At 37.3% G+C, this 20,234-nt stretch overlaps 1 protein-coding gene across 4 annotated transcripts in view; it reads left to right on the top strand.

Moving 5' to 3' along the window:
* SPATA5 (spermatogenesis associated 5) overlaps positions 1–20,234 on the top strand; it is a 355,585-nt gene that overhangs the window by 299,578 nt on the left and 35,773 nt on the right. Inside the window, exon 16 of one of the 4 annotated variants that reach the window (XM_042935558.1) lies at positions 16,606–17,345. The exons of the other annotated variants lie outside the window; for them this stretch is intronic. Coding sequence (XP_042791492.1) covers positions 16,606–16,692 — 87 coding nt within the window. The 3' untranslated portion in view covers positions 16,693–17,345. Of the gene's footprint in view, positions 1–16,605; positions 17,346–20,234 lie in introns of those variants that run through there. 4 annotated transcript variants of the gene reach the window in all.

Genomic DNA, 20,234 nt, shown 5'->3' with positions numbered 1-20,234 from the left:
AAGTTACATAGAAATAGTGCCCTAAAATTTTGGGATTCTTTTGGCTTAATGTTTTTGTGTCCTACTTTGTTCTTTATCTGATTTTAACTAGAATAATATTCTCAATATTTTTGTTATTAGGACTCAAGTTCACCTAGCAGTTATATGCAGTGGGTCAACTGTCACCTCTTATGGAACCCTAAGTTACTGTCTCAGTAAACCAAGGGCAGATTTGTATCAGCAGAACTCCTATACCTGGCTATCTGAAATATTTTCCAGTATCTTAATAAGAGTTTACATTGCTCCTCTTTAAACAATGTGTGTTTTAAATTCTGAATCTTCCAAGTAAGCTAAATCACTAAAAAAAATTCTAGAAGAGATTCATAAGTCATCAAAATGACAAAAAATTCAAAAATCTGTACATAAAACTTTATAGTTTGTGAGGGAAGTTTAGAACTTCAGACACGCGCTTTAGACTTTGAAGACAGTGTCCATCTTTAGACTTGCTCATCTCTCAATATGAAATTCTGCCCCATTACTAATTAATTTATACTGAGCCCACCAAAACCCATTTTTTCCCCAAAAGTTTTTTCCCAAGCTGACAGTATCATTATTGTGAAAATACCTGGGACTAGGAAGGAAAAAAGCAGCAGAGGAGCAGAGTCTGCTGAGAATAACTCCAAAGATGTGGAGTGACAGGGTGTGTGGTTGATTCACTTTCTCTTCCTGTTTCAGTAACTGACACATCTTTTATGACCCTCGTTGGTAAAATTTTTCTGTAGATGAATTGTATAATTAATATGAGATTAAAAAGGAATGAAATTAGATGAATGAACATTAGTTGAGACCATACTCTTAAGGAAGAAAGGACTTGTAAAGATAAAGATTTGAAATAGTCATTTTATTTTTTAAAAAAATGAATTAGTATGAAAATGAAAATTGCTTTTTTTAAAATTGTCTCAGATAAAGTCAAATGCTATAGTTAATCTGAAGATTTCTGTTTCTAAATGAGTATCAGTGGATCCCTTTATTCAGCAATCTCTTTTTGGTGACACAATAAAAAAAATACCTTAACAAAATACTATATACTAAAGTACTACAGAGCAATCTAAGATAATTTTTTGTGTTACATTGACTTAACTTTACGTGTATTTTGTGGAGTGTTCTGTTACCACAGCACATGTATGCATGTTTAGATCCACCCAGGTCATAAACAGATGATAGAAATTAAAACTTCAAATTTAGCTGAAACCAAATTATCTTTCATATCTTGCAAGTTTCCCAAAAATTAACAAAGCTACCTTATAGGAGGAGTCATAGAGTAAACTAGTGCCTTTTATTACACTGCTAAAAATGCCCATAGAATAGGTCAGGCCCTGCATGTTACAACAACTCTGGAGAATGAAAGCCTGGCAGGAGAACTAAATATACAGTTACATGTTGAGTGGCAATAACAGACAAGCTATCATTTGGAATTTAATATAGACAATAAACATTCACCTTTGCTTTTTCTATTCTCTCCTGCTTTCCTCTTTTTTTTTTTTTCAGCTTTATTGATGTATAATTGACAACATTGTAACATATTTAAAGTGTACAGTATGATGGTTTGATATATATCGTGAGACTCCCTCTTCAAGTTAATTAACATATCCATCGCCTCCCATATTTACTTTTTTTGTGTATATGTGCAAAAATTTAGCTTCTACTCACTTAGCAAATTTCAGTTATACAGTAGTGTCATCAACTCTAGTCATCATGTTTTATATACATGAAATCCTCAGAACTTTTATAAATCTTCTGAAAATTTGTACCCTTTTACTAACTTCTTTTGATTTCTCAAATTCTCCATTCCTAGGCAACCACTTTTCTACTCTCTGTTTCTGAATTCAACTTACCTTTTATTTATTATATTTTTTTTATTAGGCTCCACATATAAGTGATACCATGCAGTATCTGTCTTTGGCATATTTCACTTAGATTAATGCCCTCTATGTTCACCCATGATGTTGAAAATGGCAGGATTTCCTTTTCTAAGGCTATATTATACTCCATTGTGTGCGTAAGGATGTTTCTGTATTTACACAGACACACCACATTGTATTTATCTATTCATCTGTTGATGGACACTTAGGTTGTTTTTATACCTTGGCCATCATAATTAATGCTGCAGTGAACAGGGGAGTACAGATATCTCTTCAAGATATGCTTTCATTTTCTTTGGATATGTACCCAGAAGTGGGATCCGTGGATCATAAGATAGTTCTGTTTTTAATTTTTTGAGAAACCTTCATACTGTTTTCCATAATGCTGTACCAGTTGACATTCCCACCAGCAATATACAAGGGTTCCCTTTTCTCCACATCTCCACCAGTATTTGCTATTTCTTGTCTTTTTGATAATAGCTGTCCTAACAGGTATGACATAATGTCTCATTGTGGTTCAGTTTACATTTTCTTGATTAGTGACGTTGAGTACCTTTTAATTTACCTGTTGACTGTTTGTATGGATTCTTTGGAAAAGTGTCTATTCAGGTCCTTTGCCCATTTTTTAAATTGAGTTATTTAGGTCTTTTTGCTGTTGAGTTATGTGAATACCATATATATTTTGGATATTAACCCCTTTTTGGAAATATGGTTTGCAAATATTTTCCCCCATTCCATGGATTGCTATTTCGTTGTTTGATGGTTTTCTTTGCCTTGCAGTTTGATATAGTCCCAGTTCTTATTTTTGCTTTTATTTGCCTTTGATGTCAAATCTAAAATATCATCACCAAGACCATTGTCAAGGAGTTTACTCCCTATGTTTTCTTCTAGAGATTTTATACTTTCAGGTCTTATGTTCAAGTGTTTAATCCATTTCAAGTTGATTTTTGTGTGTAGTATAATACAGGGGTTCAGTTTCATTCTTTTGCATGAGAATACCCAGTTTTCCCAACACTATCTATTGAAGAAACTGTCTTCCCCATTGTTTCCTGTTTCGGGCTCCTTTTTTTTTTTTTTTTTTTTTTTTACGATGGAACTAGTTTAATAAGAATTTTCTTATTCCTTTTTCCTCCTTCTTCCTTGCATCCTAGCACCTGAGAGGATCAGCAGCTCTAAAGAGTAAAGCCTGACCCAGCCCCCTCCTCAAGACTACGGGTCTGAAACCAGCCTGGCCCTGGAAGGGGTATAGAATCTAAATCAGATTTGGAGTACTGATTATTATTTATTTTTTATTTTTTTTTTTATCTTTTATTTTTTAATATATGAAATTTACTGTCAAATTGGTTTCCATACAACACCCAGTGCTCATCCCAAAAGGTGCCCTCCTCAATACCCATCACCCACCCTCCCCTCCCTCCCACCCCCCATCAACCCTCAGTTTGTTCTCAGTTTTTAACAGTCTCTTATGCTTTGGCTCTCTGCCACTCTAACCTCTTTTCTTTTTTTTTTTCCTTCCCCTCCCCCATGGGTTTCTGTTACGTTTCTCAGGATCCACATAAGAGTGAAACCATATGGTATCTGTCTTTCTCTGTATGGCTTATTTCACTTAGCATCACACTCTCCAGTTCCATCCACGTTGCTACAAAAGGCCATATTTCATTTTTTCTCATTGCCACGTAGTATTCCATTGTGTATATAAACCACAATTTCTTTATCCATTCATCAGTTGATGGACATTTAGGCTCTTTCCATAATTTGGCTATTGTTGAGAGTGCTGCTATAAACATTGGGGTACAAGTGCCCCTATGCATCAGTACTCCTGTATCCCTTGGGTAAATTCCTAGCAGTGCTATTGCTGGGTCATAGGGTAGGTCTATTTTTAATTTTCTGAGGAACCTCCACACTGCTTTCCAGAGCGGCTGCACCAATTTGCATTCCCACCAACAGTGCAAGAAGGTTCCTGTTTCTCCACATCCTCTCCAGCATCTATAGTCTCCTGATTTCTTCATTTTGGCCACTCTGACTGGCGTGAGGTGATATCTGAGTGTGGTTTTGATTTGTATTTTGTTTCGGGCTCCTTTACTGAAATTTAATTGACCACATTTGCATGGGTTTATTTCTGGGCTCTCCATTATGTTCCATTGGTCTATGTGTCTTTTTTTATGCCAATACTGTACTGTTTTGATTACGATAGCTCTGTAATATAGTTTTGAAATCAGGAAGTGTGATGCCTCTAGCTTTGTTCTTCTTTCTCAAGATTTATTTGACTATTCAGGGTCTTTCGTGGTTCTATACAAATCATAGGATTATTGTTGTATTCTGTGAAAAATGCCATTGGCTTTTTGGTTGGGATTGCATTGTATCTATAGATCACTTTTGAAATGGACATTTCAACAATATTAATTCTTTTAATCCACAAACATGGGATATGTTTCCATTTACTTGGTCTTCTTTAATTTCTTTCATCGTCATAATTTTCAGTGTACAGATGTTTTTTATCTCCTTCAATAAATTTAGTCCTAACCATTTTAATTTTTGAAGCTATTGTAAATGATACTGTTTTCTTAGTTTCTCTTTCTGATAGTTCAGAGCTAGGTCACCAGACATTCACTAGGTCCTTCTAGGGAGATACTGGAGACTTGATTTTATTGTTTGAGCAAGCCAGAAAGAGAAGGCAGGGAAATGTCTGCCGGCTTCCCCCAAGGATTGCAGCCAACCCTAAATGCACACTATAATTAAGAAGCTAGGCCCTCAGGCAGCAGCTTGTAAAGTATGCATTCAGACCCCCTTCCAGGAAAGACTAGAAGATGTATAGTTTTGTTGGTTCCCTCTGTGCTGAGCCCTAAGGGGATAGCTGCAGTGAATGCTCATCTGCCCGTGAAGCACTGCTTCTTTGTTTGCTGTAGTCTTATTAGTCTCATGTATGCCAGCCCTGTTGGCTTTCAAAGCTGGATGTTTGGGGAACCCAATCTTCAGGTGGGGTCCTAGATGTGTGGTCCAAACCCTTAACTCCTCAAGGACAAGTTGAGAGTTGGGGGTTTTCTCCAGATTGTATGATGCTATGCCAGGCGTAGAGTTTTTAGTAAGAGTACATCTTAGCCTTTCCTACCCACTTCAGTGTATTTTCTCATTTGCCCAATGTATAGGAGTCCCTCATAGATGATTGCTCCATGTGTATACATTTGATGTATCTGTGGGAACAGAGAAGTTCTGGAACCTCCTATGTTGCCATCTTGGTTGACTTCCTAACTGCTTTTCTTTTTATAGTATAAAATCAAAATTCTTTTAGTGATACAAGCATGCAAGGGATAACCAAAGACCAGACCAGAAATGGATGTATTTCTTTGCCAAGTCTTGTTGCCTGCATTAAGAAACTAGCAGCTGCCAGGGGCACCTGTGTGGCTCAGTCAGTTAAGTGTCTAACTTTGGCTCAAGTCATGATCTCACAGTTCGTGAGGTCAAGCCCCTGATATCAGGCTCTATGCTGACACCTCAGAGCCTGGAACCTGTTTTCAAATTCTGTGTCTCCCTCTCTCTGCCCCTCCCCTTCTCACACACACCCTATCTCTCTCTCTCAAAAATAAATAAACGTTAAAGAAATTTTTTTTATTTAATTTTTTAACTTGTTTTATTTTTTTTTTTTTTTTAAATTTATATCCAAGTTAGTTAGCATATAGTGCAACAATGATTTCATGAGTAGATTCCTTAGTGCCCCTTACTCATTTAGCCCATCCCCCCTCCCACAACCCCTCTTGTAACCCTCAGTTTGTTCTCCATATTTATGAGTCTCTTCTGTTTTGTCCCCCTCCCTGTTTTTATGTCATTTTTGTTTCCCTTCCCTTATGTTCATCTGTTTTGTCTCTTAAAGTCCTCATATGAGTGAGGTCATATGATTTTTTGTCTTTCTCTGACTAATTTCACTTAGCATAATACCCTCCAGTTCCATCCACATAGTTGCAAATGGCAAGATTTCATTCTTTTTGATTGCCGAGTAATACTCCATTGTGTATATATACCACATCTTCTTTATCCATTCATCCATCGATGGGCATTTGGGCTCTTTCCATACTTTGGCTATTGTTGATAGTGCTGCTATAAACATGGGGGTGCATGTGTCACTTTGAAACAGCACACCTATCCCTTGGATAAATTCCTAGTAGTGCAATTGCTGGGTTGTAGGGTAGTTCTATTTTTAGTTTTTTGAGGAACCTCCATACTGTTTTCCAGAGTGGCTGCACCAGCTTGCATTCCCACCAACAATGCAGAAGAGATCCTCTTTCTCTGCGTCCTCACCAACATCTGTTGTTGCCTGAATTATTAATGTTAGCCATTCTGACAGATGTAAGGTAGTATCTCATTGTGGTTTTAATTTGTATTTCCCCGATGATGAGTGATGTTGAGCATTTTTCATGTGTAGCCATCTGGATGTCTTCTTTGGAGAAGTGTCTATTCATGTCTTTTTCCCATTTCTTCACTGGATTATTTGTTTTTTGGGTGTTGAGTTTGATAAGTTCTTTATAGATTTTGGATACTAACTCTTTATCTGATATGTCATTTGCAAATATCTTCTCCCATTCCATAGGTTCCCTTTTAGTTTTGCTGATTGTTTCCTTTGCTGTGCAGAAGCTTTTTATTTTGATGAGGTCCCAGTAGTTGATTTTTGCTTTTGTTTCCCTTGCCTCTGGAGACGTGTTGAGTAAGAAGTTGCTGTGGCCAAGATCAAAGATGTTTTTGCCTGCTTTCTCCTTGAGGATTTTAATGGCTTCCTGTCTTACATTTATGTCTTTCATCCATATTGAGTTTATTTTTGTGTATGGTGTAAGAAAGTGGTCCAGGTTCATTCTTCTGCATGTTGCTGTCCAGTTTTCCCAATGCCATTTGCTGAAGAGACTGTCCTTATTCCATTGGATATTCTTTCCTGCTTTGTCAAAGATTAGTTGCCCATACGTTTGTGGGTCTATTTCTGGGTTCTATGTTCTGTTCCATTGATCTGACTGTCTGTTCTTGTGCCAGTACCATACTGTCTTGATGATTACAGCTTTGTAGTATAGCTTGAAGTCTGGGATTGTGATGCCTCCTGCTTTGGTTTTCTTTTTCAAGATCACTTTGGCTATTTGGGGTCTTTTCTGGTTCCATACAAATTTTAGGATTATTTGTTCTAGCTCTGTGAAGAATGCTGGTGTTATTTTGATAGGGATTGCATTGAATATGTAGATTACTTTGGGTAGTATCGACATTTTAACAATATTTGTTCTTCCTATCTAAGAGCATGGAATCTTTTTCCATTTTTTTGTGTCTTCTTCAATTTCCTTCATAAGCTTTCTATAGTTTTCAGTGTATAGATTTTTCACCTCTTTGGTTAGATTTATTCCTGGGTATTTTATGGGTTTTGGTGCAACTGTAAATGGGATCAATTCCTTGATTTCTCTTTCTGTCGCTTCATTGTTGGTGTATAGGAATGCAACCAGTTTCTGTGCATTGATTTTATATCCTGTGACTTTGCTGAATTTGGATGCCTTTTATTACTTTGTGTTGTCTGACTGTAGAGGCTAAGACTTCCAATACAATGTTGAATAACAGTGGTGAGAGTAGACATCCCTGTCTTGTTCCTGACCTTAGGGGGAAAGCTCTCAGTTTTTCCCCATTGAGGATGATATTAGCGTTGGGTCATTCATGTATGGCTTTTATGATCTCGAGGTATAGTCCTTCTATCCCTACTTTCTTGAGGGTTTTTATCAAGAAAGGATGCTGTATTTTGTCAAATGCTTTCTCTGCATCTATTGAGAGGATCGTGTGGTTCATGTCCTTTCTTTTATTGATGTGATGAATCACATTAATTGTTTTGTGGATATTGAACCAGCCCTGCATCCCAGGTATAAATCCCACTTGGTCATGGTGAATAATTTTTTTAACGTATTGTTGGATCCAGTTGGCTAATATCATGCTGAGGATTTTTGCATCCATGTTCATCAGGGAAATTGGTCTATAGTTCTCCTTTTTAGTGGGGTCTCTGTCTGGTTTTGGAATCAAGGTAATGCTGGCTTCATAGAAAGAGTTTGGAAGTTTCCTTCCATTTCTATTTTTGGAACAGTTTCAAGAGAATAGGTGTTAACTCTTCCTTAAATGTTTGGTAGAATTCCCCTGGAAAGCCATCTGGCCTTGGACTCTTGTTTTTTGGGAGATTTTTGATTACTAATTCGATTTCCTTACTGGTTATGGGTCTATTCAAATTTTCTGTTTCTTCCTGTTTCAGTTTTGGTAGTGTATATGTCTAGGAATTTGTCCATTTCTTCCGGATTGCCCATTTTATTGGCATATAATTGCTCATAATATTCTCTTATTATTGTTTGTATTTCTGCTGTGTTGGTTGTGATCTCTCCTCTTTCATTCTTGATTTTATTTATTTGGGTCCTTTCCTTTTTCTTCTTGATCAAACTGGCTAGTGGTTTATCAATTTTAATTCTTTCAAAGAACCAGCTTCTGGTTTCATTCATCTGTTCTACTGTTTTTTTGGTTTGATAGCATTGATTTGTGCTCTAATCTTTATTATTTCCTGTCTTCTGCTGGTTTGGGGTTTTATTTGCTGTTCTTTTTCCAGCTCTTTAAGGCATAAGGTTAGGTTGTGTATCTGAGATGTTTCTTCCTTCTTTAGGAAGGCCTGCATTGCTATATACTTTTCCTCTTATGACTGCCTTTGCTGTGTGCCAGAGGTCTGGGGTTGTGGTATTATCATTTTCATTGACTTCCATATACTTTTTAATTTCCTCTTTAAATTCTTGGTTAGCCCATTCATTCTTTAGTAGGATGTTCTTCAGTCTCCTAGTATTTGTTACCTTTCCAAATTTTTTCTTGTGGTTGATTTCGAATTTCATAGCGTTGTGGTCTGAAAATATGCACAGTATGATCTTGATCTTTTTGTACTTACTTAGGGCTGATTTGTGTCCCAGTATATGTTCTAGTCTAGAGAACATTCCATGTGCACTGGAGAAGAATGTATATTCTGCTTCTTTAGGATGAAATGTTCTGAATATATCTGTTAAGTCCATCTGGTCCAGTGTGTCATTCAAAGCGATTGTTTCCTTGTTGATTTTTTGATTAGATGATCTGTCCATTGCTGTGAGTGGGGTGTTGGTATTATGGTATTACTATCGATGAGTTTCTTTATATTTGTGATTAATTGATTTATACATTTGGGTGCTCTCACATTTGGCGCATAAATGTTTATAATTGTTAGGTCTTCTTGGTGGATAGACCCCTTGATTATGATATAATGCCCTTCTGCATCTCTTGATACAGTCTTTATTTTAAAGTCTGATATAAGTATGGCTACTCAGCTTTCTTTTGTTAACCATTAGCATGATAGATGGTTCTCCATTCCCTTATTTTCAATCTGAGGGTGTCTTAGGTCTAAAGTGGGTTTCTAGAGTGAGTACTGAAAGATACAAATTTATTGCCATTATGATGCTTGTAGAGTTGGAGTTTCTGGTGGTGTTCTCTGGTCCTTTCTAATTTTTGTTGCTTTTGATATGTATGTATGTGTATATGTATGTGTGTATGTATTTATTTTTTCAACTTTTCTCCCCTCAGAGGGTCCCCCTTAAAGTTTTTTGCAGGGCTGGTTTAGTGGTCACAAACTCCTTTAATTTTTGTTTGTCTGGGAAACTATTTATCTCTCCTTCTATTTTGAATGACAGCCTTGCTGGATAAAGAATTCTTGGCTGCATATTTTTCTGATTCTGCACACTGAATATATCCCTCCACTCCTTTCTGGCCTGCCAAGTTTCTGTGGATAGGTCTGCTGCAAACCTGATCTGTCTTCCCTTGTAGGTTAGGGACTTTTTTTCCCTTGCTGCTTTCATCATTCTCTCCTTGCCTGAGTTTTTTGTGAATTTGACTATGATATGCCTTGTTTGATTGTCAGTTTTTGTTGAATCTAATGGGTGTCCTCTGTGCTTCCTGGATTTTTGTGTCTGTGTCTTTCCCCAGGTGCGGAAAGTTTTCCGCTATGATTTGCTCACATAACCCTTCTACCCCTATTTTTCTCTCTTCCTCTTCTGGGACCCCTATGATTCTGATATTGTTCCTTTTTTTTTTTTAATGTTTATTTATTATTGAGAGACAGAGAGACGCAGAGTGTGAGCAGGGGAGGCATAGAGAAAGGGGGAGACATAGAATCCGAAGTAAGCTCCAGGCTCTGAGCTGTCAGCACAGAGCCCGACGCAGGGCTCGAACTCACAAACTGTGAGATCATGACCTGAGCCGAAGTCAGTAGCTTAACCAACTGAGCCACCCAGGCACCCCAGATCTTGTTCCTTTTTAATGAGTCATTGATTTCTCTAATTCTTAAATCGTGTTCTTTTGCCTTCATCTCCCTCTTTTTTTTCTGCTTCATTATTCTCTATAAGTTTGTCCTCTGTATCACTGATTCTCTGTTCTGCCTCATCCATCTTTGCCGCTGCAGCATCCATCTGTGATTGCAGCTCAGTTATAGCATTTTTAATTTCATTCTATTTTTTTACTTCTTTTATCTCTGCAGAAAGGGATTCTAATCTATTTTTGACTCCAACTAGTATTCTTACTATCGTGATTCTCAATTCTGTTTCAGACATCTTGTTTGTGTCTGTGTTGGTTAAATCCCTGGCTGTTGTTTCTTCGTGCTCTTTCTTTTTCGGGTAAATTCCTTCGTTTTGTCATTTTGAAGGGAGAAAAGGAATTAATGAGGTAGAAAAATTAAAATTAAAGTTAAAATTTAAAAAAATATTAAAATTAAAAAATTAAACACACACACACAAAATATCCAATAAATGATGCTAGATCCTAAGTGTGTTTTGGTCTGGGTGTTGAAAGTGGTTTGACAGATCAGAGAAAAAAAAGGCCGCAGGGGGAAGGAAATCGTTTGAGAGTTTGAAAAAATGAATATACTGAAGTAGACTAAAATGAGATGTTGGAAGTAAAATAGAATTTGAAAAAATTTACACAAAAGTAAAGAATATAGTAGGAAAAAAAATATTTTTAATATAAATTAAAAATAAAAATGAATTTTTTCTCTTTCTGTATTCAAGAAAAAGAAAAGGAACGAAAAAGAGAAAAACGAAATTGTTTGAAAATTTGAAAAAGTGAATACACTGTAGTAGACTAAAATAAAATGATGGGAAGTAAAATAGAATTTGAAAAAATTTACATAAAAGCAAAAAAATATATAGTAAAAAAATTAAAGAAAAATGTTTTTAATAGAAATTGAAAGTAAAAATGAAGTTTTCCACTTTCTGCATTCAAGAAAAAGAAAAGAAATGAAGAAGAGAAAAAAGAAAAAGAAGAAAACAAGAAAATCGTTTGAAAATTTAAAAAGGTGAATACACTGAAGTAGACTAAAATAGAATGATGGAAAGAAGATAGATTTTGAAAAAATTTACACAAAAGTTAAAAATATAGTAAAAAATTTAAAGAAAAATATTTTTCATAAAAATGAATTTTTTCTCTTTCTGTATTCAAGGAAAAGAATAGTATAAAAGAGGGAAAAAAAGAGAGAAAGAAAATTGAATAGATAGACCTGCTAACAGACTGAAATAGGACTGAAATTACTTCATTTTCCCCTAGAAGTCAGACTATGTAGCGCTTTATAGTCCATAAATTAAGCCGGCAGTGAGACTTGTGTTATTGAAGAGCAAGGTTGAGCCAGTTGGGCGGGGCTCAGTGTAACAGCTCGTTCTCCACTAGATGGTGCTGCTAGCCTACTGGGGTTGATTGTTGCAAGACTCCTAGGTGTGTATGCGCATGGGTGGGAGCGGTGAAAATGGCGTCACCCAGCTACCCAGTCTGTTCTCCCACATCAGCACTCACGCACCCATCCTCTGTCTTCAGCTTTCATCCACTCCCCGCTTCTTCACTGTCCGTGACCAAGCCCCAGGCAGTACTTCTCTCTTGAGTTTTGTCTCAGATGCGGCTGTTTTCCCTGGCCTCTTACTTCTGAAGGACTGCAGCTTTGACCCGTTCCTCCCCTCTGTGGGAGAGTCTCACCGAGCAATGGTCAAATGTCGGTTACACCCAGGAACACCTGCTGGACCCTGCTGCTGCCGGTGCCCCAAGACTGTGGCCAGGTGCCAGCCTGCCCCAGAAAAAGTTTGCAAGATAGTATAGCAGCAGCTTTTCAGGGATTATGGAAAATCACAACACACATCTGGCACCAGTCTTCACCGTTAATGACCTTGTTCCAGCACCAACGAATGTGGCCTTTTTCTGGGGTATGCTGGGACCAGGTGGCTTCAACAGTCTCTACCAAATGTCCTTCCAGCAGTGGAACCACTTTTCCCTATGTGGTCCGAGAACCTCCCAGACTCCACTCTATTCCTGGGGATTCGCCCTTCCCACCAGAGCACCGCCAGGTATCGAGCTGTGGAGTTGCATCCTTTGCGCTCCCCTTGGTTACAGTCTTAATGGCATTTAAGCCCTCTCCTTTCTCCTTTCTCCTTTCTCCTTTCTCCTTTCTCCTTTCTCCTTTCTCCTTTCTCCCTTTTTAGTTTAGTCCCTGCGGCTGTTTCCAATTTCCCACTTTCTCTCCAGCTGCTTTTAGGGAAGAGTGCTTTTCTTGTATTCTCCCCTGCCCCAGTCTCCATCTTCTCTCCTTGCCCGCCGCTGGCTTCTCTCTCCCTAAGTTCACCTCTCTGCGCCGCGTACCTGCTGAATTCTGTGGTTCAGGTTGTGCTGATTGTTGTGTTAATCCTCCAGTCAGTTTTCTAGGTGTGTAGGATGGTTTAGTGTTGGTCTAGCTGTATTTCATGGACGGGAGACTCACAGAAAACTTCCGTGCTATTCCGCCATCTTGGCTCCTCCCCCCCAAAAAAAATTTTTTTTAAAGAAACTAACAGATGCCAAACGGGAGTTAGTAGTAGAGCAGAATATAAGTTATTATCTAGATTTATCTTTTTGCATTTTTTAATGAGTAATTTGGAAGCTTTGTTTGAGGACTGGTAATCATAAGCAAAACTCTGAGAAATGTTTCTTTATTCTGGGGGAGACTGTTGGGCTTTGCTTAGGATTATTCAGTTTCTTCCCTTATTTCTCTGGAGAGACCCATGGGCTTTATTTGCAGACCTTATTACAACATTAACTTACATTAGCATATTAAAGATTGAAGATTCACCTGCTGTCAGTTTCATTTCCTGTGTAACACCTTGTCTTTTTTTTTAAGTTTATTTATTTATTTTGAGAGAGACAGAGACAAGGTGAGTTGGGGGGGGGGGGGGGGGGGGGCAGAGAGAGAATCCCAAGGAAGCTCTGCACTAATGCGATCCCATGAACCATGAGATCATGACCTGAGCCTAAATCAACAGTCAGACATTTAACACTCTTAGCCACCCAGAGGCCCCAACATCTTGTCTTTATAGTATTATGCTTTGCTTTTCCCATATGCCTATCACTTATAGAGCTGCTATCATCTCCCACCTCCATGGGGATAAATTTATCTTATTGGATGAGGAATACAAGGATATTTAGAACATTTTGTTGTATAGCTGCAGCTTCATATAACTTTTCAATTGAGTCTTCTGCTCTCACTCAGCTTAGGTTCAGGAAGCCATTTATGACCATCTCCAGCCCAGATTAGATACCTATACTCTGTATCCCATAATATTTTGTACATTTCTCTTTCATATCTAGATTTTTGTTTTTTTTAACCTTTGTTAAGACAGAATAAGTAAAAGCAACTGTAATTGGTTTTGAGAATCTTGACCAATGAGTTAGCATACACCTGGGCCAGTTTTTTTTTTGGGGGGGTTTTTTTTTTGGGGGGGGGGGTTGGTAACTTTAAGCTAAAATGGATTCCTCAACTTAGCACCTGGTGATAATGGAGAAAAGTTGTTGAAAATATCTTAACATATACAGTGTAATAAAACTGTAGCCGATTTTACTGACATATCTCTCTTGTAATAGTTCCTGATAATTTCTCATTTCTGCAGTATGGCTGTGGGAAATATTCTGCTTCACTTTTGCATCTCAACCACATGTCTTGGTGCTATTATCTCATACTGTGTCCACAAGTTCTTTCTTGTTGTTGTTGTTCCAGGGCTGTTATTGCAAAGTCCTAGAATGTGTACTTCCTCAACGTAGCCTTTAGAATAGAGCCCTTAAAAATCAGTTTCAAAAAAGGGCTTTATTTCTCTAATTTGTGCATCAAAATGCTGGTTATGCCCAATGGTGCTATGCAGCTCTGTCTCTTCCAACCGAAACCTTGTGGCTGTATCTTTGTTCTCTTTGGTAGCCACATCCTGCCTTCAGGCCAGCATTCATCTGGATGCTATGGCAAAAGGAAAGGTGTTTATTATACACCCTTTGGCAAAGAATTCCTTCTTTCATAGGCTCTAAAGTCAAATCCTCCTATTTTATTAAAATATGCAAATCTGTAACTTTCAGTAGGATACTATTAAATAGGTTCCCAGAATCAGTATATCCAAATCAGCCATCAAGAACTTCATGACTTCTGTTGCATGGGCCACTCAACAGACTGCATCATAGTAACCTGCAACTGCTGAATTGTAAGCTTCCCTAAGAGAAGATCTATGTCATATCTTTGTGTCTTCAGAACCTAAGCACTTAAGAGATGCTTTATAACTTTTTTTACATAAAAGAATAAATGACTAAAGTAAAAATTGAGTGCTTCGTGGGTCCAAGTGCTGTGAACTTCATGCTGACTCTTTCTCATTTCACGTTTTTCAAAAAACAGCAATTATTTATACATCTACACATTTTTAAAAAATAATAAGCCAGCAGCTCATTAGGTCTGTCTGGTGATTTTATATACTTTATGTTAACATATTAACCTATCTTAACAGAATAGTAGAAAACATTTCATCATGCAGAAGCATATTGGAAAAACTAGTAAGAACAACTAAAATATAAACACATAGTATCGCTCTGCCACTGTTCTTACTTAAGATTTTATAAGCATTATCTCATTTGTGTCTTCCAGCAACCCTTTCAGATAGGTACTACCTTGTATCCTTGATTCTAAAATGCCATCAGGTGTAAGAGATATCATCAAATTCGTAATAGTTTTACAGTGACCATGTGTGTTAGAGGCATAGAGACTTTCCCTTAATGTGCATATCTATTTTATGACAAATACTAATTTTAAATGTTAAAAATTTAGAAAAACATGTCTTAGTAATGTCATTAAGAACTTGAGGTATCGATGTCCAGGACACAGGATACAGAATGCTGGCATGGTTTTACTGGCAGGTGGCTCTGCATCTTGAATGCTGACTTAATGAGACACAGATACGTTGAATGTATAGGGTGACCTGTCGAAACTGTCTGAACATCATTAAACTTCTCACTAAACACACTCATTTACATCTCTTCCCTTCTAAAACTGTACTAAAATGAAAGTAAAGAATAAGAAATGCATAAGCCAGTAATGATAAAGAGAATGAGGGAGAAGATGACAGCAGATGAAAATATAAATTCAGTTTTTGAATCTGAACAGTAAATGAGCAGGTTAGAGAATGCTGAAACATATAGGCAATATATATAGGCTGATTGTCACAACAGAACCCAATAAATCAGAATATAGGGCACCTTTGAAGAAAGGGGGAAAGGGTCAAAAACAGGGTTTGTTGCGAGTCTTTACACAGAGGAAATAGATACCTAGATTCTTTCCCCTGATCCTCATAGACAGGAGAAGACCCCTAACAGAAAGCCAGAGCTTTATTTATTTATTTATTATTATTTTTAGAAAAGTTGAAGTACAGAGGTTCTAGACATGAAGCTAACAATCCCATCTGTTCATGGAGGGAAAGTAGCATGCCAAACCAAAAATAGAGTATTAAATGAAAATCTATATACTTCATGCAAAGATTTCCAAGCTCCCTCCCCTGTTTTGCTCCTATCATGCTGTCAGACAAGCAAATGATTGGAAGATTACTCTCTGGAGTCTAAAAGAACAGCTCTGCAGATACTTAAATTGCAGTTGTGCAGACTAACAACTGACCAGCCTCATCATGCACATAGTTTCCAATTTTAGTGCCTCATTCTTAAATATGAATGGAAAACTAGGGATCACTAATATTTGAAGAAAGCTTCCAATATGAAAGACACTCTAAAACACAGGGAAAATAGAGACAGTGAGGGAGCAGATTAAAAGATGAGAAAAAGTACAGCCATGAAACAAGCACCACAGACTCTAGAAAAGAATATTCAGTTTTTCTTTAATTGAAATCTGTAAATGTTCAGGTAATTTTTTTTTATGCAGTAGAAGAATTGGAAGAAAAAGTTGAGTAAGTCTCCCAGAAAATAAAACAAAAAGACAAATGAGGACTGGAGCAATGGATACAGATGACTAATAGTGGTCTGAGAAAGAGCAAACAGAAAAATCAGAGGAGAGCAAACAGAAAAATCAGAGGAGAGAAAACTATGAGAATTTCCTTCCAAGAATTGAGGAACAGAAGTTTCTGTATCGATTCTACCAAGTGTCCAGCCCCAACCCATCACATACAAAAGACCAAGAATTTGGATTGCCACAGGATTCTCTACAGCAGCAGCAGAAGCCAAAAGACAGAAAAGCTATGCGTCTGAATTTCTGAGGGGAAATGATTTCCAACCTAGAGTTCTATAGCTAGCCAAACTGTGAAGTCAAATGTGAAAATGAAAAAACTACATTTCAGACATGCATGATCTAAAACAAATTTATCTCCATGTAATTTGTTTTTAGGAAAGCTACTGGTGGATGTGTTCCACCAAAAACAAAGAAAAGACATGGAATCCAGGAAATAAGCAGTTCAACACAGGAGAATGGTGAAGGGAATTCCCATGGTGATGTTGAAGAGAAGTTCCAGAAACACACACACACACACACACACACACACACACACACACACACACACTTTTAAGCTTCTCTATATAAGCTGGCAAGGAAAAGGCATTCTTATCAAGTTGACACTATTTGGCTGAATTTGCTTTCTAATTGAGAATAAATAGTAAGAAAGACTAGTATGTGAAGATTACATCAGCTACACTTGGAAACTATGAAAGAAAAATATTGTTTCAAAAATTGATCATATGTTCTCTCCACCTCCTCACTCCAGTTCAGAGCTGTGTTTCTCCATGAAAGCTTTATTTTAGAATTCAGTGTTAGTTTTTTCTATCAGTTTTGAAACTAAAGATGAGTAGTTTCCAAAAGATTTTAATAGCAGAACCTTTCCCCCTCCTTCAAATAAAATGTTCTGAGGAAAGACTATTATATAAAAAGATAAGAATGAATCTGTTTTGGCTGGGGCCTGGCCCCCCTACATACCTTTCCCTCCTCCTCCTGCTATGACCTCTGGAGCACCTTGGAGATTCTGCAGAGCAGTTTAAAAACTATTGCTGTAGCTAAAACTACTGAACACATGGCTGATTTTATTATTCTTTCCCAGAATTATAACCTGAGCACCCATTAGTTTCATGAACTCAAGAAGCAGAACATAGATGTGGTGTTGCTTACACAGAGAGTTTGTGTATCTGTGTATATGAGAAGTTCCACTAAAATTCCATCTTGACAAGTGTGCACCTGTCAGTCTTGTTTTTAATAAAATGCCTTTGCCTCAGTTTCAGATAAAAGTTGGAACCTCCAATTTTTACATTCCTGACATTTTTCAGTTTGAAATTTGTAATTTATATTTCCTTTCCCTTGTAAGCACAAGCTAAGGCATAGAGCATCCAAATAACACTGTATTTGGAGTGGGAAGTCCTGCATTTCAAGTGTTCCTTGTAATGCATCCTTTGTCCCTCTTAATACTGTCCTTTCTTTTTCCCATGTCACTCCTGTAAAAGCAACTGTCAACAGATTTATAGTTTTAAATAGCTTTCCAGATACAATCTCCTCTGGTAAATAAAACTAAAAGATGAGATTAAAGAATAAAAACATAACTTAATGCTATGAGAATTTGAGTTTTTGTATAGTGTTGTCATTATGAGATACCCGTGACATGGGGTTTGAATCTGCCTCCATACCATGAAAATATAAAACTCACATTAGTAGAGCATGGCAATAGCTTTTCCATCTGAAAAATGATTTATCATTGCTGAGTATTAAAAATAACCAACTTTATTGCCTTTATTACCTGCATCCTCTCTGTGAGGAACAGTAGTCCGTAACCAAACATTTTGAGAACTGGCTGATGTTTAATATTTATTTGTAAGGCTTAGAAATATAATGAAGATATAACTATAAATCTTTTGTGCCATGTGCATCAAAGAATTTAAGTTCATATTGCTTTCCCATTCATCTATTCCTTTTAGATTCTTCAACTAAATGCAGAAAACATAGCTTATTAAATTAGAAGAGGAACATAACATTTTAAAAACTCCACCTGTAATTTTGAGGATTAAAACCCTAATCAAGGGCATATCTTGGCAGGCAAATTATTTTAACCTGAAGCTTGATCAAAGTGCATTTAGAAGAATACTCTATCATAGCTAGAGATATTATTACCTTCTTATGCTCAACCTAAAAAGTGGATGCACAGATTACCATTTCAACTCAGAGGGTAGGTTTTTATCTTGAAGACTATGAAATTAAGTTACATGTGAAAAATTAACAGAGCAGTCCATCATTTTTATCACTCAGTCCTTCTCTGAGGAGACTTTTTGTGACACCTGTGAAGAAGCAGAGCCACGGAGTTAATGTCCGCATAAGTTATAGAATATGCCCAAATTTAGCATGATTGATTGATGATATCCTTATCATCTACTGCAGCACAATGCTTAAGAGTGACTGTAGCACTCCAGAAAAAAACCCTCACTTAGGAGCTATTTCAAGGTCAAAGCATTAGTTAGATACACCTTTAAGGAAAATTATCCTTCCCAACTTGGCAAGAAAATAGTCGGAATGGCTTGAAGATACGAATCTTCAGCTCTCTTTACCATCTCCTGGCTTTCCACCTGTGGAAATAGTTTAAAATATCCATCTTTTGTGGGGTTTTTTTCATTTAAATTTTTTTAACTTAAAAAATTAGATGGGGATCCTTTTGTTATCAAAAGTTGATGACACTAATGAATTCTTGCCAATGGAACACAGCAATGCATAGCTCCAGGGTGGGTCCCTGTGAATTTTGCCCCTTGACTTAGGTACTGCTAAGTCACTGTGGCCTTGCCTGCAAGCCTTATTTTATATAGCTTCAAGGAGGGGCCCCTGGGTGGCTCAGTCGGTTAAGCTGCTGGCTTCGGCTCAGGTCATGATCTCACAGTTTGTGGGTTCGAGCCCCACGTCAGACTCTGTGCTGACAGCTGAGAGCCTGGAGCCTGCTTATGATTCTGCCTCTCTCTCTGCTGAGAGAGGCCTGGAGCCTGCCTCTCTCTCTGCTCCTCCACTGCTCATGCTCTGTCTCTCTCTCTCTCTCTCTCTCTCTCTCTCCTTCAAAAGTAAATAAAAACATTTAAAAAAAATGTTTTATATAGCTTGAAGGATGTCCTGATCTCTCTGAGTGAAGCTTTCTTCTTACTCTTTTTTTGTTTCTAGCTGCTTACTCCTGAGCACAAAATTCTCTGAGTACTTGAGACTTACTGTATATTTGATGGAACTGTGATGCACATACATATATTTTAATAAATTGAAGCTTTCTGTTTGCCATTTGTAACTTACACTAGAAAGTCATCTGGGCCCTACAGTTAAAATTCTACCCTGCACGTTATTTTTAACATGTCACTGGTTTTTTTTTTTTTCATGCTCCAAAATGAAATTGATAATTTTGGTTTTCTCTCCAAAATATAAGTAAGACTTACTTACCAAACCCAGTTTTGAAAGGGTTAGATAATCAGTATTTCAAATGCTAAGAATCATGATCACATTAACAAGAATGTACTACAGTACATAATGAAATTCTTTGAGGTGTTGGCAACAATGTTCTTTCCTATCAGCTTATAAATGCTTCTACCAGTCAGCAAAGGCAGTGCAGAATTTCATCACTTAATCTTGATGCTCAGATAATACCAGTAGTCAAGGTGACACTGTTGAGCTTCTGTCTGCTAGAAAATGTTTTGTTTTCCATTTTCAAAGATGGCTGTTGAGAGATAACCCATTCTCTGCGTCTATGGATGTAATGAAAATACCACTGTGACTTTGGTAGACCTCTTCTGACTAAATACACACAAAGTGCATCTCTAGGATTTTACCGTTTGCAAAACTTGGCTATGCACAACTATGTCTTGAATATATTAACTTCTCTTCCACATTCCCTCATGTTGGTTTGCTGTTTAACAATATCATTCCTGGGGCACCTGGGTGGCTCAGTCGGTTAAGTGTCCAGCTTCGGCCGAGGTCATGATCTCACTGTTCGTGGGTTCAAGCCCTGCATTGGGCTC

This window comes from Panthera leo, chromosome B1 (assembly GCF_018350215.1).
Source record: "Panthera leo isolate Ple1 chromosome B1, P.leo_Ple1_pat1.1, whole genome shotgun sequence".
Lineage (NCBI taxonomy): Eukaryota > Metazoa > Chordata > Mammalia > Carnivora > Felidae > Panthera > Panthera leo.
This window is presented reverse-complemented; position numbering and strand designations above follow the sequence as displayed.